The 22,190-nt window shown below is 44.4% G+C and overlaps 1 protein-coding gene across 4 annotated transcripts in view; it reads right to left on the reverse strand.

Annotated features, from left to right (window-relative positions):
- arhgap42b (Rho GTPase activating protein 42b) overlaps positions 1-22,190 on the reverse strand; it is a 181,913-nt gene that overhangs the window by 17,120 nt on the left and 142,603 nt on the right. For 2 of the 4 annotated variants that reach the window (XM_029716076.1, XM_029716075.1), the window contains exons 10-20: positions 20,952-21,061; positions 20,331-20,390; positions 15,079-15,157; positions 12,284-12,323; positions 11,214-11,276; positions 10,390-10,464; positions 7,777-7,861; positions 7,170-7,228; positions 5,431-5,536; positions 2,803-2,962; positions 2,125-2,275 (exon numbers count right to left, since the gene is read on the reverse strand). In XM_029716076.1, the coding sequence (XP_029571936.1) occupies positions 2,125-2,275; positions 2,803-2,962; positions 5,431-5,536; positions 7,170-7,228; positions 7,777-7,861; positions 10,390-10,464; positions 11,214-11,276; positions 12,284-12,323; positions 15,079-15,157; positions 20,331-20,390; positions 20,952-21,061 (988 nt within the window). The remainder of the gene's footprint in view (positions 1-2,124; positions 2,276-2,802; positions 2,963-5,430; positions 5,537-7,169; positions 7,229-7,776; positions 7,862-10,389; positions 10,465-11,213; positions 11,277-12,283; positions 12,324-15,078; positions 15,158-20,330; positions 20,391-20,951; positions 21,062-22,190) is intronic. The other 2 variants (XM_029716078.1, XM_029716077.1) reach the window with 1 other exon arrangement.

Below are 22,190 nucleotides of genomic sequence, written 5' to 3' on the forward strand. Positions count from 1 at the left end.
TTTTGGGGGGGGCACACGGGTAGTTCGGTCAGGCCAAGGAAGAGCCGTAAGCCAGCTACCCGTGATTACAGGGAGGTGCGTATGAGGTGGAGGGCGCCATGTTTCGCTGAGGTACGCACCATCTCGTCTATACGTACGCACAGCCCAGTCCGCCCTGTACCAGCGCCCCGCATGTGCCAGGGCGAGGTGAGCATCGAGCTGGAAGGGGTGATGCCAACCCTGCGCTCAAGACCGCCAGTGCGCCTCTACGGTCCGGTGTTGCCCTCTATACGCACTAGCATGGAGGTGCGTGTCTCCAGGCTGGCACGTCCTGTACCAGCCCCACGCATCAGGCGTCTAGTGCGTCAGCCCAGCCCGCCAGTCAGGAGTCGCCAGAGCTGCCCGCCAGTCAAGAGTCGCCAGAGCTGCCCGCCAGTCAAGAGTCGCCAGAGCTGCCCGCCAGTCAAGTCGCCAGAGCTGCCCACCAGTCAAGAGTCGCCAGAGCTGCCCGCCAGTCAACAGTCGCCAGAGCTGCCCGCCAGTCAAGAGTCGCCAGAGCTTCTCGCCAGTCAAGAGTCGCCAGAGCCGCCCGCCAGTCAAGAGTCGCCAGAGCTGCCCGCCAGTCAGGAGTCGCCAGAGCCGCCCGCCAGTCAAGAGTCGCCAGAGCCGCCCGCCAGTCAAGAGTCGCCAGAGCCGCCCGCCAGTCAGGAGTCGCCAGAGCCGCCCGCCAGTCAAGAGTCGCCAGAGCCGCCCGCTAGTCAGGAGCTGCCAGAGTGGCCCGACTGCCCGGAGCTGCCAGAGTGGCCCGACTGCCCGGAACTGCCAGAGTGGCCCGTATGCCCGGAGCTGCCAGAGTGGCCCGACTGCCCGGAGCTGCCAGAGTGGCCCGACTGCCCGGAGCTGCCAGAGTGGCTCGACTGCCCGGGTCAGTTTGAGTGGCTCGACTGCCCGGATCAGTTAGAGTGGCCCGTCTGCCCGGAGCTGCCAGAGTGGCCCGCCTGCCCGGATCTGCCAGGGTGCCCCGCCTGTCCTCCGGTCCAGCCCGAGTGGACCGCCTGTCCTCCGGCCCAGCCCGAGTGGCCCGCCTGTCCTCCGGCCCAGCCCGAGTGGCCCGCCTGTCCTCCGGCCCAGCCCGAGTGGCCCGCCTGTCCTCCGGTCCAGCCAGAGTGGTCCGTCTGCCAGGGTCAGCCCGAGTGGCCCGTCTGCCCGGCGCAGCTATCGGCGCCACCGAAGTGGGCGACGCCGAAGGTGGAGCGAGGTCCACGTCCCGCACCTGAGCCACCTCCAGGATAGGTGGGTTGGGGAGGGAGGGTGTAGCACAGTGCCGTCGTTGACGGCAGCCACCCTCCCTTCCCTCCCTTATTGTTTAGGGGTTATTGTTTATGGGTTTTGTTGGGGTATTGGGGATTTTTTTGTGTTTTTTTTGTAAGGTGCATTCCGGGGTCTGCACCTTGAGGGGGGGGGGTACTGTCACGTCCTGACCAGCAGAGGGAGCAATTGTATTAGTTTTGGTCAGGACGTGGCAGGTTTTTGTGTGTTAAGTGTTGTGTTGGTGATTAGGACTCCCAATTGAAGGCAGGTGTGTTGAGTTGCCTTTGATTGGGAGTCCTATATAGTAGTGTGTGTTTTTCTTTGGGGTTGTGGGTAGTTGTTTTTGCACTGCGTTTGTATAGCCTGCAAAACTGTTGCTGTCTTGTTTATTGTTTTTTCCTGTGGATGCCTTACTTGAGTTGATTAAAACTATGAGTATCCACATTCCCGCTGCGCCTTGGTCCATTCTTGAAGACTGCTGTTACACAGAGCGATATGACTCCCTATTCCAGGGGAATATGTCATGAACGCTGCAGCAGGGCCAGATTAGCTAGCAGAGCCATATGACTCCCTATTCCAGGGGAATATGTCATGAACGCTGCAGCAGGGCCAGATTAGCTAGCAGTGCGATATGACTCCCTAAACCAGGGTTATTCAAATATGACCCTATGAGATCCGAACTGCAGCTAGTTTGTGTCCCAGGTCTAAATCAGTCTCTGATTAGAAGGTCCAGATCTGAATGTGAAGGGTTTACAGGTCTATAAGGAATATGGTATCATTTGAGATGCAACAATTACATGCAATGCTAGGGATAGTCAGCGGTGTAGGACTCACTGTCAGCGTCTGCGAGACACAGTGTTGGGGTGTAGATGCTGCGAGGCTTCCTAGGGCCTGTGGACAGGCAGATGGCCCTGCTCCTGCGTGAGCTTGGTCGGGATTGGGGCTGGGGCAGAGGCACGTTGGGGTCTGGAGCCTGGTGGAAGATCTGGAGAGGGGAGAGAGAAAAATAGTTTTTATTAACTGAGCTTTAGAGTGGTATATAACTAGCTAGGGTCTGAGGGTTTCCCTGCTTAGGTCACATGGTCAGACATATACCTAAATGCCTAAAAACTCCTACTATAGTCCCAAGACATGACATATACCTAAATACCTAAAAACTCCTACTATAGGCCCAAGACATTACATATACTTAAATACCTAAAAACTCCTACTATAGGCCCAAGACATGACATATACCTAAATACCTAAAAACTCCTACTATAGGCCCAAGACATGACATATACCTAAAAACTCCTAGTATAAGCCCAAGACATGACATATACCTAAAGACCTAAAAACTTCTACTATAGGCCCAAGACATGACATATACCTAAATACCTAAAAACTCCTACTATAGGCCCAAGACATGACATATATACGTATACCCAGGACCAGGAGTGCTACCAACAAACTACATATTTTTACAGGCTCAATATTTCAGTCTGATGTCAAAGAAACCAGAAACTCTCTTGCCTTGTCAAAGTTCTCGATGAGAATCTCCACCACGATGTTCTGGAATTTGATGTTCATCATGGCGGCCACCGTCTCCTCCTGTGACCTCATCAACGTGGGCCCGAAGATCACGCCCAGGTTGGACACCGTCATCAGGTTGAACTGGCTGTGGGTGGACACTCTGTAGGGCAGGACACAGACGGATCAGACAGGATCAAACGACACCGCTGGTCCTGCTCACACTGCCCTACCCTGTGCTTTGACCTCTTTCTCCCCTCTCTCTCCAGATGAAATCTCGCGTCTTGTGACGGCCGGCCGCCCAACAACCTGCCCACTTGACCCTATCCCCTCCTCTCTTCTGCAGACCATTTCCGGAGACCTTCTCCCCTACCTCACCTCGCTCATCAACTCATCCTTGACCGCTGGCTACGTCCCTTCCGTCTTCAAGAGAGCGAGAGTTGCACCCCTTCTGAAAAAACCTACACTCGATCCCTCCGATGTCAACAACTACAGACCAGTATCCCTTCTTTCTTTTCTCTCCAAAACTCTTGAACGTGCCGTCCTTGGCCAGCTCTCCTGCTATCTCTCTCAGAATGACCTTCTTGATCCTAATCAGTCAGGTTTCAAGACTGGGCATTCAACTGAGACTGCTCTTCTCTGTGTCACGGAGGCTCTCCGCACTGCTAAAGCTAACTCTCTCTCCTCTGCTCTCATCCTTCTAGACCTATCTGCTGCCTTTGATACTGTGAACCATCAGATCCTCCTCTCCACCCTCTCCGAGTTGGGCATCTCCGGCGCGGCCCACGCTTGGATTGCGTCCTACCTGACAGGTCGCTCCTACCAGGTGGCGTGGCGAGAATCTGTCTCCGCACCACTCGCTCTCACCACTGGTGTCCCCCAGGGCTCTGTTCTAGGCCCTCTATATTCTCGCTATACACCAAGTCACTTGGCTCTGTCATATCCTCACATGGTCTCTCCTATCATTGCTATGCAGACGACACACAATTAATCTTCTCCTTTCCCCCTTCTGATAACCAGGCGGCGAATCGCATCTCTGCATGTCTGGCAGACATACCAGTGTGGATGACGGATCACCACCTCAAGCTGAACCTCAGCAAGACGGAGCTGCTCTTCCTCCCGGGGAAGGACTGCCCGTTCCATGATCTCGCCATCACGGTTGACAACTCCCTTGTGTCCTCCTCCCAGAGTGCTAAGAACCTTGGCGTGATCCTGGACAACACCCTGTCGTTCTCCACTAACATCAAGGCGGTGACCCGATCCTGTAGGTTCATGCTCTACAACATTCGCAGAGTACGACCCTGCCTCACACAGGAAGCGGCGCAGGTCCTAATCCAGGCACTTGTCATCTCCCGTCTGGATTACTGCAACTCGCTGTTGGCTGGGCTCCCTGCCTGTGCCATTAAACCCTACAACTCATCCAGAACGCCGCAGCCCGTCTGGTGTTCAACCTTCCCAAGTTCTCTCACGTCACCCCGCTCCTCCACTCTCTCCACTGGCTTCCAGTTGAAGCTCGCATCCGCTACAAGACCATGGTGCTTGCCTACGGAGCTGTGAGGGGAACGGCACCTCCGTACCTTCAGGCTCTGATCAGGCCCTACACCCAAACAAGGGCACTGCGTTCATCCACCTCTGGCCTGCTCGCCTCCCTACCTCTGAGGAAGCACAGTTCCCGCTCAGCCCAGTCAAAACTGTTCGCTGCTCTGGCACCCCAATGGTGGAACAAGCTCCCTCACGACGCCAGGACAGCGGAGTCAATCACCACCTTCCGGAGACACCTGAAACCCCACCTCTTTAAGGAATACCTGGGATAGGATAAAGTAATCCTTCTAACCCCCCCCCCCTAAAAGATTTAGATGCACTATTGTAAAGTGGTTGTTCCACTGGATATCATAAGGTGAATGCACCAATTTGTAAGTCGCTCTGGATAAGAGCGTCTGCTAAATGACTTAAATGTAATGTAAAATGGATGGTAAAGGTTCCAATATCACACTACATGATTGGTGCCCCCCCCCTGTGTGAACATCGAACACAATGTTTTCATTTGAGTCACTTAGCAGATTCTCTTACCCAGAGAGACGTAGTTAGAGTGGATTCATCTTAAGGTAGCAGGACCTTCAGATTGTGAGACCGATGGGTGAAGTGTGACATCCCCCTACACATCAATAGATTGACGATGTGATTTTAGACTGGTCCGCTAGGAGAGACCTACGTGACGAGGTGTTTGATCAGTAGCTTTGACGATATGAAGGCTTTGACGATGTGATTTCAGACTGGTCAGTTAGGAGAGACCTACGTGACGAGGTGTTTGATCAGTAGCTTTGACGATGTGATTTCAGACTGGTCAGTTAGGAGAGACCTACGTGACGAGGTGTTTGATCAGTAGTTTTGACGATGTGATTTCAGACTGGTCAGTTAGGAGAGACCTACGTGACGAGGTGTTTGATCAGTAGCTTTGACGATGTGATTTCAGACTGGTCAGTTAGGAGAGACCTACGTGACGAGGTGTTTGATCAGTAGCTTTGACGATGTGATTTCAGACTGGTCAGTTAGGAGAGACCTACGTGACGAGGTGTTTGATCAGTAGCTTTGACGATGTGATTTTAGACTGGTCAGCTAGGGGAGACCTACGTGACGAGGTGTTTGATCAGCAGCTCCATCATCTCCTTGTTCCTTTCAGGCAGCTTGTGGACCAAGGCATGGACGGCCCTAACCCTGTAGTTCTGGTCATCACACTCTGGGTAGGGGGGAGAAGGGGGAGGAGGGGGAGAGGGGGGAGGAGGGGGGAAAGCGGGAGATGGGGGAGGAGGGGGAGAGGGAGGAGAGGGGGGAGGAGGGGGGAGGAGGGGGAGATGGGGGGGAGGGGGGAGAGGGGGGAGATGGGGGAGGAGGGGGAGAGGGGGGAGATGGGAGAGGAGGGGGAGGGGGGGAGAGAGGGGGGAGATGGGGGAGGAGGGGGGAGATGGGGGAGAGGAAGGAGATGGGGAGAGGGGGGAGATGGGGGAGGAGGGGGAGGAGGGGGAGGAGATGGGGGAGGAGGGGGGAGGAGGGGGAGAGGGGGGAGAAGGGGGAGGAGATGGGGGAGAGGGGGGAGAGAGTCATGATAAACACACTGACTCAACACAGTTGGCAGCCTCATGGCTGCTTGTTTTGATCACATGTCCATGTTTTTCCATGTAACATGCAAAAGAATCTATCGTCAAAATATTTTGGAAATTCAATTGTAGACTATTTCTAAATTGATTGAAATGTTTTATTTTTTTGTATTTTGCAATTTAGTACAAAACAAAAACACAAAAAAGCACAGCTGACAGACAAATGAAGTGAGTCATGGGACAAGAAGAGCGCGACAGTTACACAACAGTCAGCGTTCCTAGTCAGCGTTCCTAGTCAGAGTTCCTGGTCAGCGTTCCTAGTCAGCGTTCCTAGTCAGCGTTCCTGGTCAGCGTTCCTAGTCAGCGTTCCTAGTCAGCGTTCCTAGTCAGCGTTCCTAGTCAGCGTTCCTGGTCAGCGTTCCTGGTCAGCGTTCCTAGTCAGCGTTCCTGGTCAGCGTTCCTAGTCAGCGTTCCTAGCCAGCGTTCCTAGCCAGCGTTCCTAGCCAGCGTTCCTAGCCAGCGTTCCTAGTCAGTGTTCCTAGTCAGCGTAGCTAGTCAGTGTTGCTAGCCAGCGTTCCTAGTCAGCGTTCCTAGTCAGCTTAACTAGTCAGTGTTCCTAGTCAGCGTTCCTAGTCAGCGTTCTTAGTCAGTGTTCCTAGTCAGCGTTCCTGGTCAGCGTTCCTGGTCAGTGTTCCTGGTCAGCGTTCCTGGTCAGCGTTCCTGGTCAGTGTTCCTAGTCAGCGTTCCTAGCCAGCGTTCCTAACCAGCGTTCCTAGCCAGCGTTCCTAGCCAGCGTTCCTAGCCAGCGTTCCTAGCCAGTGTTCCTAGTCCGCGTTCCTAGTCAGTGTTCACAATCAGTGGTTAAGGTAAGGGTTAGGGTCAGGGTTAGGGTCAGGGTCAGGGTTAAGGTAAGGGTTAAGGTAAGGGTTAGGGTTAAGGTAAGGGTTAGGGTCAGGGTTAAGGTTAAGGGTTAGGGTCAGGGTTAGGGTCAGGGTTAAGGGTTAGGGTCAGGGTTAGGGTCAGGGTTAGGGTTAGGGTCAGGGTTAGAGTCAGGGTTAGGGTTAGGGTCAGGGTTAAGGGTTAGGGTCAGGGTTAGGGTCAGGGTTAAGGTAAGGGTTAAGGTAAGGGTTAAGGTAAGGGTCAGGGTCAGGGTTAAGGTAAGGGTTAAGGTAAGGGTTAAGGTAAGGGTTAGGGTCAGGGTTAGGGTCTGTGCTGATAAGGTCAGGGTTAGGGTCAGGGTCAGGGTATGTGCTGATAATCTGTTTTATTACTTACTGACGGCCATGATGAAGTCTTTGTGGAGCTTAAAAGTCATCAGAGGCTCAGAGAGACACCTGGTGGATGAAAAGAGAACATGAAGAGAAGGAGGGAGAAAGAAGAGAGACAGCGTATGTACCAACTATCCACCCCTTTTCCCAGCATGCAACTTTCTCACGTGGATTTAACAATGGTGAAAACTCCCTCCAGATAACGCTTACACCAATAACATGCTTTACAATCTTTGACAGGGAGTATGCAAGTGCGTGCACACACACACACACACACACACACACACACACACACACACACACACACACACACACACACACACACACACACACACACACACACACACACACACACACACAGGTTGACCAACAGTGGGAGGGTTTCAGGAAGGCATTAAGCACTGTCATGATGATTCCTACCCAGGGAGGAGCAGGGAGCAACTGGTAGGGCAACATGACCTCAGCTAATTCACTAGGTCCATGCATATCTCTGTGTGTGTGTGTGTGTGTGTGTGTGTGTATATACATGTGTGTGTGTATGTGTGTGTGTGTGTGTGTGTGTGTGTATATACCTGTGTGTGTGTGTGTGTGTGTGTGTGTGTGTGTGTTTGTACCTGAGGTAATTCTTCAGGCCGCTGGTGATGGTCTTGTTGTCCCAGGTGTCTGGGTCCAGGTTCATATCAACAGGAGCCTTGGTTGCTACGGGATACAAAACAACAACACAACCATTTACACAACTACACTGTACCTGCCTGACCTGACCTGTACCTGCCTGACCTGACCTGTTCCAGAACACAGCTCAGTGGTGGACTTAAAATATACAGTGTGACTTTACCGATGAAGGCTTTGTAAAGCATCTACGTAGGTCTATGGGTTATGAAGGCTTTGTAAAGCATCTACGTAGGCCTATGGGTTTATGAAGGCTTTGTAAAGCATCTATGTAGGTCTATGGGTTATGAAGGCTTTGTAAAGCATCTATGTGTTGGCCTATGGCTTATGAAGGCTTTGTAAAGCATCTACGTAGGTCTATGGGTTATGAAGGCTTTGTAAAGCATCTACGTAGGCCTATGGGTTTATGAAGGCTTTGTAAAGCATCTATGTAGGTCTATGGGTTATGAAGGCTTTGTAAAGCATCTATGTGTTGGCCTATGGCTTATGAAGGCTTTGTAAAGCATCTACGTAGGTCTATGGGTTATGAAGGCTTTGTAAAGCATCTACTTAGGCCTATGGGTTTATGAAGGCTTTGTAAAGCATCTACGTAGGTCTATGGGTTATGAAGTCTTTGTAAAGCATCTATGTAGGTTTATCGGTTATGAAGGCTTTGTAAAGCATCTACGTAGGTCTATGGTTTATGAAGTCTTTGTAAAGCATCTATGTAGGTTTATCGGTTATGAAGGCTTTGTAAAGCATCTACGTAGGTCTATGGGTTATGAAGTCTTTGTAAAGCATCTACGTAGATCTATGGGTTATGAAGGCTTTGTAAAGCATCTACGTAGGTCTATGGGTTATGAAGGCTTTGTAAAGCATCTACGTAGGTCTATGGGTTATGAAGGCTTTGTAATGCATCTACGTAGGTCTATGGGTTATGAAGGCTTTGTCCTATGTGGCGGGGCCGACACTCGTCGTATGTGGCGGGGCCGACACTCGTCGTATGTGGCGGGGCCGACGCTCGTCGTATGGAATCAGCCCAGAACTACGCGGGAGGATCTTGTCAATGATCTCAAGGCAGCTGGGACCATAGTCACCAAGAAAACAATTGGTAACGCACTACGCTGTGAAGGACTGAAATCCTGCAGCGCCCGCAAGGTCCCCTGCTCAAGAATACATATACATGCCTGTCTGAAGTTTGCCAATGAACATCTGAATGATTCAGAGGACAACTGGGTGAAAGTGCTGTGGTCAGATGAGACCAAAATGGAGCTCTTTGGCATCAACTCAACTCGCTGTGTTTGGAAGAGGAGGAATGCTGCCTATGACCCCAAGAACACCATCTCCACCGTCAAACATGGAGGTGGAAACATTATGCTTTGGGGGTGTTTTTCTGCTAAGGGGACAGGACAACTTCACCGCATCAAAGGGATGATGGACTGGGCCATGTACTGTCAAATCTTGGGTGAGAACCTCCTTCCCTCAGCCAGGGCATTGAAAATGGGTCGTGGATGGGTATTCCAGCATGACAATAACCCAAAACACACGGCCAAGGCAACAAAGGAGTGGCTCAAGAAGAAGCACATTAAGGTCCTGGAGTGGCCTAGCCAGTCTCCAGACCTTAATCCCATAGAAAATCTGTGGAGGGAGCTGAAGGTTCGAGTTGCCAAACGTCAGCCTCGAAACCTTAATGACTTGGAGAAGATCTGCAAAGAGGAGTGGGACAAAATCACTCCTGAGATGTGTGCAAACCTGGTGGCCAACTACAAGAAACGTCTGACCTCTGTGATTGCCAACAAGGGTTTTGCCACCAAGTACTAAGTCATGTTTTGCAGAGGGGTTAAATATTTATTTCCCTCATTAAAATGCAAATCATTTTCTAACATTTTTGACATGCGTTTTTCTGGATTTTTCTGTCTCTCACTGTTCAAATAAACCTACTATTAAAATTATAGACTGATCATTTCTTTGTCAGTGGGCAAACGTACAAAATCAGCAGGCGATCAAATACTTTTTTCCCTCTGTATATAGCTCCACATTGATCTGGTACTCCCTGTATATAGCTCCACATTGATCTGGTACTTCCTGTATATAGCACCACATTGATCTGGTACTGGTACTTCCTGTATATAGCTCCACATTGATCTGGTACTTCCTGTATATAGCTCCACATTGATCTGGTACTTCCTGTATATAGCTCCACATTGATCTGGTAATGGTACTCCCTGTATATAGCTCCACATTGATCTGGTACTCCCTGTATATAGCTCCACATTGATCTGGTACTTCCTGTATATAGCTCCACATTGATCTGGTACTGGTACTCCCTGTATATAGCTCCACATTGATCTGGTACTGGTACTCCCTGTATATAGCTCTACATTGATCTGGTACTTCCTGTATATAGCTCCACATTGATCTGGTACTTCCTGTATATAGCTCCACATTGATCTGGTACTTCCTGTATATAGCTCCACATTGATCTGGAAAGGGAGAGAGAGAGAGAGAAAGAGAGAGGATGACAGAGAGAGAGGGAGAGTGAGTGAAAGGGAGAGAGAGAGAGAGCAGAGGCTACTTACCAAACACAGTGGTCATCAACTTCTGGACCTTAGAGTTGACCCCTCCTATTCTGTAGAGGCCCAGCGTGTTGATCCCTATGAGATCACACAAACACACCAGTGGTGGAAAAGTCCTCAATTGTCCTACTTCAGTAAAAGTAAAGATACCTTAATAGAAAATGACTGGTAAAAGTGAACTTCACCCAGTAAAATATTACTTGAGTAAAAGTCTAAAAATATTTGGTTTTAAATATACTTAAGTATTACAAGGAAATGGAGTTCCTAAAATGTACTTAAGTATCAAAAGTAAAAGTATAAATAATTTCATTTAAAAAAAATAATTTTTGCAAACCAGACGGCACAATTGTTTTTTTTTTTTGTATTATTGAGGAATAGTCAGGGGCACACTCCAACATTCAGACATGATTTACAAATGAAGCATTTTATGTTTAGTGAGTCTGCAAGATTAGAGGCAGTAGGGAAAATGTAAAAATGTAACGAGTACTTTTGGGTGTCAGGCTAAATGTATGGAGTAAAAATAACACCATTTTCTTTAGGAATGTGGTGAAGTAAAAGTTGGCAAAAAATATAAATAGTAAAGTAAAGTACAGATACCCCCCAAAAAACTACTTCAGTAGTACTTTAAAGTATTTTTACTTAAGTACTTTACACCACTGAAACACACACACACACACACACACACACACACACACACACACTAATGAAAAGTGGTGTTGGTTACCGTGCTTGGTCATGTAGGATTACAGTGAGACTGAGTTCAGTGGTCTATTGTGACAGCTGAAGCCCAGGAGAAGGGAGACAAAATGGCGGCTATGATGACTCACCTCTTACCTCCACCAAGTCAATACATTTCCTCACAAAATTAAACCCTGCCTCGTTTAGGTACGCTGTAACACAGGGAACACAAAGAGCAAGGTTGACTGGGTTCAATACACACAACACAAGGTCCCACGGGGCTCTGTTGAAAGGTAGTGCACTACACAGGGAAGAAGGGGGGGGATTTTGGAGAAACCACTCAGAGTAGTGTGATTGCAGCTGTTCTCTCACACAGAGAGTGTGTACTAATGATGATCCACACTATTGAAACGAGTCTAACTGAGTTAATGGGTAGAAGTGGATGGCTACAGACAACAACAACAACAAGGGTTAGCATTAGATAATTCATCTGTTATTACACATATTATTTACTTTGTAGGAGAGTCAGAACTATAGTACATTTCACATGTGTTGTGTAGTACATTTTACATGTGTTGTGTAGTATATTGTACATGTGCCGTGTAGTATATTGTACATGTGTTATGTAGTATCTTGTACATTTGTTGTGTAGTATATTGTACATGTGTTTGACATATGTTTTGTAGTATATTGTACATGTATTGTGTAGTATATTGTACATGTGTTATGTAGTATCTTGTACATTTGTTGTGTAGTATATTGTACATGTGTAGTATATTGTACATTTGTTGTGTAGTATATTGTACATTTGTTGTGTAGTATATTGTACATGGGTTGTGTAGTATATTGTACATGTGTTGTGTAGTATCTTGTACATTTGTTGTGTAGTATATTGTACATGGGTTGTGTAGTATATTGTACATTTGTTGTGTAGTATATTGTACATGTGTTGTGTAGTATATTGTACATGTGTAGTATATTGTACATTTGTTGTGTAGTATATTGTACATTTGTTGTGTAGTATATTGTACATGGGTTGTGTAGTATATTGTACATGTGTTGTGTAGTATATTGTACATTTGTTGTGTAGTTTATTGTACATTTGTTGTGTAGTTTATTGTACATGGGTTGTGTAGTATATTGTACATTTGTTGTGTAGTTTATTGTACATGTGTTGTGTAGTATATTGTACATTTGTTGTGTAGTATAAAATACTTACTCTCTTCTTTCTTGCTCAGAATGGCTGGAAGGTTGTAAATCTGTAGAAAATCAACAGAGTTAATTACACTCATTTGAAAACCATTTTACAGAGGACGCATCCTAAAGCAGAGTGTCACGCACTTCCTGGAGGGACATGTTTGTTTTGTTGTTAACCCTTGACACTGGTGGAAATTCTCCTGTGTGGATAGAGCTACACTGAAATCTTTCTTACAGAACAAGTATGGAAAGCATAAGCGTCACCATGGTAGCAATTAAAAGGGAATAGTATGGAGATTCTGGGGAAATTATTAGACTAAAAGTGAGGATACAACAGTTCACCTGACACAAGACTGAATCCAAATAATTACACTGTTGATTGCATGTGCATTTTACATTTACTGTACTTTTCACCTCATTTGTTGAACTAAATCTAAAAAAATACTCTGGATACATTCAGTAACATGATCAGAATATTCCTGGAGAATGTGTGGTAGGTGCAACATAAGACAAAACAAATGACAAGGGTTTGAGAAAGAGGTCTAACTGGTGTCTCCAAGTACCCACATGCCTCTCCAAGTGGCCACACACCTCTCCAAGTTCCCACACACCTCTCCAAGTGGCCACACACCTCTCCAAGTGGCCACACGCCTCTGCAAGTGGCCACACGACTCTCCAAGTGGCCACACACTTCTCCAAGTGGCCACACACCTCTCCAAGTGGCCACACGCCTCTCCAAGTGGCCACACGCCTCTCCAAGTTCCCACACGCCTCTCCAAGTGGCCACACACCTCTTCAAGTGGCCACACACCTCTCCAAGTGGCCACACACCTCTACAAGTTCCCACACACCTCTCCAAGTGGCCACACACCTCTCCAAGTTCCCACACACCTCTCCAAGTGGCCACACACCTCTCCAAGTGGCCACACACCTCTCCAAGTTCCCACACACCTCTCCAAGTGGCCACACACTTCTCCAAGTGGCCACACACCTCTCCAAGTGGCCACACACCTCTCCAAGTGGCCACACACCTCTCCAAGTGTGCATAGTTCAAGTAATTTCAATACACTTTTATGACTCAAAAAAGATTCTTCAACTATAAGGTGTTTTTGTTAGCTCTCCTAGCTGTGCCGATGAGGAACTAGATCAAGCACACTTGTTGTTGTTTTGAACACAGCCCTGCATCCCCCACCATCACACAATTACTGTTGTTATTTATGCAATTCAAAAATTGTATTTTATCTATCACAATCTGGGTCAGCTGGTCATTTGGCTTGCTTGTATGACATCAAAGCGGTACTTATTGTAATCTTCAATGTTTCATCTTTCAAAATACATTGAGTCTGAAAACTTAATTTGCCCAATAACCAGGAGGGATGAAGGCATCTTACGGTCGAGCGAAGTGCTCCAGTTCAGAACGGCTGTCGGTCAAAACTCATACAGTATTCCATGCAGCCACTGTGTTTCAATGTAGGTGTTTATCAGTGGCCAAATATGCCATTTTCAACCCGTATACGGGTACGAGCGTAAAGGGCTACAACCTAGACAACCAGGTAATAACGGGAGTTCCTAACTAATCAATGACGTTAATTGATCAATCAAGTTTAAGGGAGGGGTGAAAACCCTCAGACATACAGCCCACCAGGAATTGAGTTTGACACACCTGTCCAAAAGCTACAGTTTAGTTATGTTTCATACAGCCAGAAGGGGGCACCAAAGACAAACATATTTTCACTGTGTCCCTGCCAGACACCAGAGCCAGCTAGATTGGACTAGAGTGGGAATATAAAAGGAAAGATGGAAAGGGAGAGGGAGAGAGAGAGAGAGAGAAAGGAAGAGAGAACATGTAAGAGAAAGAGACAGAGGGGAGAGAGTAAGATGAAAAGAGAGGGAGAGATGAGAAGAGAGAGGGAGAGATGAGAAAAGAGAGGGAGAGATGAGAAGAGAGAGGGAGAGAAGAGAACAGAGAGGGAGAGGTGAGAAGAGAAGAGAGAGGGAGAGAAGAGAAGAGAACAGAGAGGGAGAGGTGAGAAGAGAGAGGGTGAGATGAGAAGAGAGAGGGAGAGAGAAGAGAGAGGGAGAGATGAGAAGAGAAGAGAGAGGGAGAGAAGAGAACAGAGAGGGAGAGGTGAGAGGGGAGAGAAGAGAGAGGGAGAGATGAGAAGAGAGAGGGAGAGAAGAGAACAGAGAGGGAGAGATGAGAAGAGAGGGGGAGAGATGAGAAGAGAGAGGGAGAGATGAGAAGAGAAGACAGAGGGAGAGGTGAGAAGAGAGAGGGAGAGATGAGAAGAGAAGACAGAGGGAGAGGTGAGAAGAGAGAGGGAGGGATGAGAAGAGAGAGGGAGAGAGAGAGAAGAGAGAGGGAGAGATGAGAAGAGAGAGGGAGAGGAGAGAACAGAGAGGGAGAGAAGAGAAGAGAGAGGGAGAGATGAGAAGAGAGAGGGAGAGGTGAGAAGAGATGAGAACAGAGAGGGAGAGAAGAGAAGAGAAGAGAGAGGGAGAGATGAGAAGAGAGCAGAGAGGGAGAGAAGAGAACAGAGAGAAGAGAAGAGAACAGAGAGGGAGAGAAGAGAACAGAGGGAGAGAGAGATGAGAACAGAGAGGGAGAGAAGAGAAGAGAGAGGGAGAGAAGAGAACAGAGGGAGAGATGAGAAGAGAGAGGGAGAGAGAGATGAGAACAGAGAGGGAGAGATGAGAAGAGAGAGGGAGAGAAGAGAAGAGAGAGGGAGAGAAGAAAACAGAGGGAGAGAAGAGAAGAGAGAGGGAGAGAAGAGAACAGAGAGGGAGAGATGAGATGAGACGAGAGAGGTTCCTCACCGGCTCCTTGCCATCCATAGCCTCCAGCCACAGCCTTCTGTTGGACTCAGACAGAGCCTGGAGAGTCACGATGCCATGCCTGAAACAGGTTCACACACCACACAGGACACTTCAGTCACATCACATCTCAATGCCCAGGGTCCATAAATAAGCCTACATCCCAAATTGCACCCTATTCCCTATAGGGCACTACTTTTGACCAGGACCCATGTTTAAACAACAAACACCTCTATCAAATGAATTCAATGATATGACTACTGTGCTTAAAGATAGTAGTCTTCACACAGTACCGTGTCCCCTTCTCTAAATCATTTCAGTGATTACATTCCCACTCCAAATTAACACAGTGCTTGATTTGATTTGTCCACCTTGCATGCATTCCCTGTAAGGTATCTCCAGGTGGGGCTAATCTCTGAATACAGACCAATGTTGGATCATTATGACAGTAAATTAAACCACTGAGAGTAGAGGCTGACTTCATGAAATAATATGCAGTTTGTGTGCATAATGCCTCACTGGGCCTTGCCAATGTTTTGTGCATAATGTTTCTGTCTCGTCCCAATGATCTGGAATGAACATACTAATAATAGGCCTACGGTATGGTTGCATGTAATACTACTAATGTAATACTACTAATGTAATACTACTAATGTAATACTACTAATGTAATACTACTAATGTAATACTACTAATGTAATACTACTAATGTAATACTACTAATGTAATACTACTAATGTAATACCACTAATGTAACAGTATTAATGTAATATCACTAATGTAATAGTACTAATGTAATAGTACTAATGTAATAGTACTAATGTAATAGTAGTAATGAAATAGTACTAATGTAATACCACTACTGTAATACTACTAATGTAATAGTACTAATGTAATAGTACTAATGTAATAGTACTAATGTAATAGTAGTAATGAAATAGTACTAATGTAATACCACTACTGTAATACTACTAATGTAATAGTACTAATGTAATACCACTAATGTAACAGTATTAATGTAATATCACTAATGTAATAGTACTAATGCAATACTACTAATGTAATAGTACTAATGTAATAGTACTAATGTAATACCACTAATAAAATAGTACGAATGTAATACCACTAATGCAATAGTACTAATGTAATAGTAGTAATGTAATAGTACTAATGTAATAGCAGTAATGAAATAGTACTAATGTAATAGTAGTAATGTAATAGTACTAATGTAATAGCAGTAATGAAATAGTACTAATGCAATAGTACTAATGCAATAGTACTAATGTAATAGTACTAATGTAATAGTAGTAATGAAATAGTACTAATGCAATAGTAGTAATGTAATACTAATGTAACAGTATTAATGTAATAGCACTAATGTAATAGTACTAATGCAATACTACTAATGTAATAGTACTAATGTAATACCACTAATGCAATAGTACTAATGTAATACCACTACTGTAATACTACTAATGTAATACCACTAATGCAATAGTACTAATGTAATAGTACTAATGTAATAGTAGTAATGAAATAGTACTAATGCAATAGTAGTAATGTAGTACTAATGTAACAGTATTAATGTAATAGCACTAATGTATTAGTACTAATGCAATACTACTAATGTAATAGTACTAATGTAATAGTACTAATGCAATACTACTAATGTAATAGTACTAATGTAATAGTACTAATGTAATAGCATTAATGCAATAGCACTAATGTAATAGTACTAATGCAATACTACTAATGTAATAGTACTAATGTAATAGTACTAATGTAATAGCATTAATGCAATAGCACTAATGTAATAGTACTAATGCAATAGTACTAATGTAATACTACTAATGTAATAGTACTAATGTAATGGTGCTAAGGTAATAGTATTAATGCAATATTACTAATGTAATATCATTAATGTAATAGTACCAATGTAATGGTACTAAGGTAATAGTACTAATGCAATAGTACTAATGTAATACTACTAATGTAATAGTACTAATATAATAGTACTAATGTAATGGTACTAAGGTAATAGTACTAATGTAATAGTATCCATGTAATAGTATTAATGTAATAGTACTAATGTAATAGTACTAATGCAATAGTACCAATGTACTAGTACCAATGCAATAGTATTAATGTAATGTATGAATGTAATAGTATTACTTTTATAGTATCAATGTAATAGTACCAATGTAATAGTACTAATGTAATAGTATCCATATAATAGTATTAATGTAATAGTACTAATGCAATAGTACCAATGTAATAGTACCAATGTAATAGTATGAATGTAATAGTATTAATGTAATAGTATTAATTTTATAGTATCAATGTAATAGTACTAATGTAATAGTACTAATGTAATAGTATTCATGTAATAGTATTAATATAATAGTATCCATGTAATATTATCCATGTAATAGTATTAATATAATATTATCCATGTAATAGTATTAATATAATAGTATCCATGTAATAGTATCCATGTAATAGTATTAATATAATAGTATCCATGTAATAGTATTAATATAATATTATCCATGTAATAGTATTAATATAATAGTATCCATGTAATAGTATTAATATAATATTATCCATGTAATAGTATTAATATAATATTATCCATGTAATAGTATTAATATAATAGTATCCATGTAATAGTATTAATATAATATTATCCATGTAATAGTATCCATGTAATAGTATTAATATAATATTATCCATGTAATATTATCCATGTAATAGTATTAATATAATAGTATCCATGTAATAGTATTAATATAATATTATCCATGTAATAGTATTAATATAATAGTATCCATGTAATAGTATTAATATAATATTATCCATGTAATAGTATTAATATAATAGTATCCATGTAATAGTATTAATATAATATTATCCATGTAATAGTATTAATATAATAGTATCCATGTAATAGTATTAATATAATATTATCCATGTAATAGTATTAATATAATAGTATCCATGTAAGAGTAAATAAATGTTAACATGTACTCATACATTGATGCATTCCCAACATTACCGCCCAGCGGCTAGTAGTAAGAGTTAGCAGTAGCTGAAAGCCATGTAGCTAGACGCCGCTGCCGACGCCGCTGCCGTGTTGGAATAGGTTGGCCTGACCGCTGCGAGTGGCTCAGAACACCCAGACAGCAAGTGTAATGTAATGAGGATGAATGGATGAGCTGGAGATGAACATACGGTGGCCATTTTAAGACAGCCTCAGTCGCAAGCCTCATGCCACACTCTGGTGTGAGGGCTCCTGGGTAAACGTTCCCCTTAGGTACAGATCTAGGATCAGCTTCCCCTTCCTCCAATTACTAACGATTAGTGGGGGAAAATAAAATAAAGCTGACCGAAGATCAGAGGCAACTCCACCGTATCCCAGGGTGAGGCTTGAGGATAAGGATGTCCTGAAATGTACACCGTACAGAAAGATGACTGGGGTCGTGGCTCCACGTTGCCCTTGTGGTTAGAACAAGCACCTTGTGGCATATCTGATCTATCAGGTGATAAATTAGTTAGCTACCCAGCCAGTTAAACAGGAGTTATTGTCCATGCTCACCTCAGCAGCGCTCAGATTGAGGTGAAGAGAGCTGCTCTGACCAGACATGGCTTCAAATACTCTTTTGAAATCATTTAAAATACTTTGCGTTTTTTTTTGTTTTTTTTAACGTTGCCTGTATTAATTAAAACCAATGGATGTACGTATATAAAATTCCCCCCCAGATTCTATACCTGCCCATCAGGCGTCCTAGGCAGACTAGAACAAACGTTGAAATGATTTGAAAGATTTGAAATAGAATTTGAATCCAGGTCTGGTGGTTAGCTACTGCTACACTCTCCCTCTCCGTTCTGAAACACACCGACCCAGCCGAGCGAAGGCCTGAATGTGCTGATGTCATCGTCTCATGAATTAAACCACTTGATCAATGGCTTTCCTTCTTGTTCTACAGGGACCGGTTTGATCTGCATCTGAATGTCTGTCTGTCTCTTCCTGCCCTTCTTACTGTACTAGTCAAACATTTAAGTCGTATTAATCAACAATGTCCCCCCCCATGCATTAACGGGCTCTGAAAATTGGAATCAAGTTGATAAAATACATCCTTTACTTAAAGTTAGAATGATATTATTATTATTATTATCTATAAATGATTATAGTAATTGTAGATGAGAAGAAATTATTCAAGTGGAATATTATTTTTGTGTCACGCTTTCCTTTCCCATCAAAATTGATTGTGATTGGTGAAGTCTGATTCGGGTGATTGTGATTGGTGAAGTCTGATTCGGGTGATTGTGATTGGTGAAGTCTGATTCGGTGATTGTGATTGGTGAAGTCTGATTCGGGTGATTGTGATTGGTGAAGTCTGATTCGGGTGATTGTGATTGGTGAAGTCTGATTCGGGTGATTGTGATTGGTGAAGTCTGATTCGGGTGATTGTGATTGGTGAAGTCTGATTCGGTGATTGTGATTGGTGAAGTCTGGTTCGGGTGATTGTGATTGGTGAAGTCTGATTCGGTGATTGTGATTGGTGAAGTCTGATTCGGTGATTGTGATTGGTGAAGTCTGATTCGGGTGATTGTGATTGGTGAAGTCTGATTCGGGTGATTGTGATTGGTGAAGTCTGATTCGGTGATTGTGATTGGTGAAGTCTGATTCGGGTGATTGTGATTGGTGAAGTCTGATTCGGGTGATTGTGATTGGTGAAGTCTGATTCGGGTGATTGTGATTGGTGAAGTCTGATTCGGGTGATTGTGATTGGTGAAGTCTGATTCGGTGATTGTGATTGGTGAAGTCTGGTTCGGGTGATTGTGATTGGTGAAGTCTGATTCGGGTGATTGTGATTGGTGAAGTCTGATTCGGTGATTGTGATTGGTGAAGTCTGATTCGGGTGATTGTGATTGGTGAAGTCTGATTCGGTGATTGTGATTGGTGAAGTCTGATTCGGGTGATTGTGATTGGTAAAGTCTGATTCGGGTGATTGTGATTGGTGAAGTCTGATTCGGGTGGAATGGAAAGATTAAATTTTTTTTTAAAAGCAATGTATTTTATTCAAAGTTAATTTGAAGTTGTAAAGTTTGATAGATTCAGTGAGTGAATGAATGGGCACGATTATAGCCTTGAACACAAGCAGCAACATGCTCACTGCTACAGCAACATGCTCACTGCTCTGAGAGAGAAGGGACAGTATAGTAACAGTATAGTAACGTCACTGGTCACATACCGGACTTTACAGAACTTTAACTGAAGCGGTCGGAAAAGAGTTCCTTGACAGATGTCAGTTCTACATCGACACGAAGAAACACAGAGAGAGAAGAAGAAATGGGTACAAATAATAGAAAACTGAAAGAAGAGAATTGTACGTATAAAGACTGCTTACTAGATGGCACATTTAGTCAAACACAAGGCTTCAGTGAAAGGACACGTACAAGAACATGCAGGACACGAACAGACAGAGCTGAAAACATCTAAACACAATCTACACACTAATAATAACAATAGCTAAAAATGTCCAATCAAGTTTAAACAGGGAGCTTAAACAGCTAATGGAAAAGGAACGTCCACTTGTTTCTGCACATGTGACGTCTGTCTTTTCAAATCCCACAAAGTTGCAATCAGTCCCAAGTGGCTGCAAAGGAACCAGCACTAGTCTGATGATAACAATCACTACAATGACAACTGGGTCTGTTACTGTAATAATCATTGACTACCGTTGCCATGCCACAGGCATACCATTTGACTAGAGCACAGACAGGGCAGGGACGTGCAGGCTAAATAGGAAAGCCATTTAAATAATAATACGATTATTCATAGAAATACTGATGTGAAAAAATGATGACATCACCTCTCCACCACTTCGATGTCGAAGCAGAAACGCTTGTCGATGGAGTCGGTCTTCCTTCGGATACAGGACTTCAGCTTGAACATCTCAGATGGACTCACCACCAGACCATTCTAGAACACAACAGAGGGACTCGTGATTAGACTGGTGTAGAACACAACAGAGGGACTCGTGATTAGACTGGTGTAGAACACAACAGAGAGACTCGTGATTAGACTGGTGTAGAACACAACAGAGAGACTCGTGATTAGACTGGTGTAGAACACAACAGAGAGACTCGTGATTAGACTGATGTAGAACACAACAGAGGGACTCGTGATTAGACTGGTGTAGAACACAACAGAGGGACTCGTGATTAGACTGGTGTAGAACACAACAGAGGGACTCGTGATTAGACTGGTGTAGAACACAACAGAGGGACTCGTGATTAGACTGGTGTAGAACACAACAGAGAGACTCGTGATTAGACTGGTGTAGAACACAACAGAGGGACTCGTGATTAGACTGGTGTAGAACACAACAGAGGGACACGTGATTAGACTGGTGTAGAACACAACAGAGGGACTCGTGATTAGACTGGTGTAGAACACAACAGAGGGACTCGTGATTAGACTGGTGTAGAACACAACAGAGGGACTCGTGATTAGACTGGTGTAGAACACAACAGAGAGACTCGTGATTAGACTGGTGTAGAACACAACAGAGGGACTCGTGATTAGACTGGTGTAGAACACAACAGAGGGACTCGTGATTAGACTGGTGTAGAACACAACAGAGGGACTCGTGATTAGACTGGTGTAGAACACAACAGAGGGACTCGTGATTAGACTGGTGTAGAACACAACAGAGGGACTCGTGATTAGACTGGTGTAGAACACAACAGAGGGACCCGTGATTAGACTGGTGTAGAACACAACAGAGAGACTCGTGATTAGACTGGTGTAGAACACAACAGAGAGACTCGTGATTAGACTGGTGTAGAACACAACAGAGGGACTCGTGATTAGACTGGTGTAGAACACAACAGAGAGACTCGTGATTAGACTGGTGTAGAACACAACAGAGGGACTCGTGATTAGACTGGTGTAGAACACAACAGAGGGACTCGTGATTAGACTGGTGTAGAACACAACAGAGGGACTCGTGATTAGACTGGTGTAGAACACAACAGAGGTATGGAAGGATTTTAAGGAGGAACCGTATGGGTTCAAAATGGAATTCCTACAGAGGAAATCATTTATA

The sequence above is a fragment of the Salmo trutta genome, chromosome 26 (genome assembly GCF_901001165.1).
Source record: "Salmo trutta chromosome 26, fSalTru1.1, whole genome shotgun sequence".
Lineage (NCBI taxonomy): Eukaryota > Metazoa > Chordata > Actinopteri > Salmoniformes > Salmonidae > Salmo > Salmo trutta.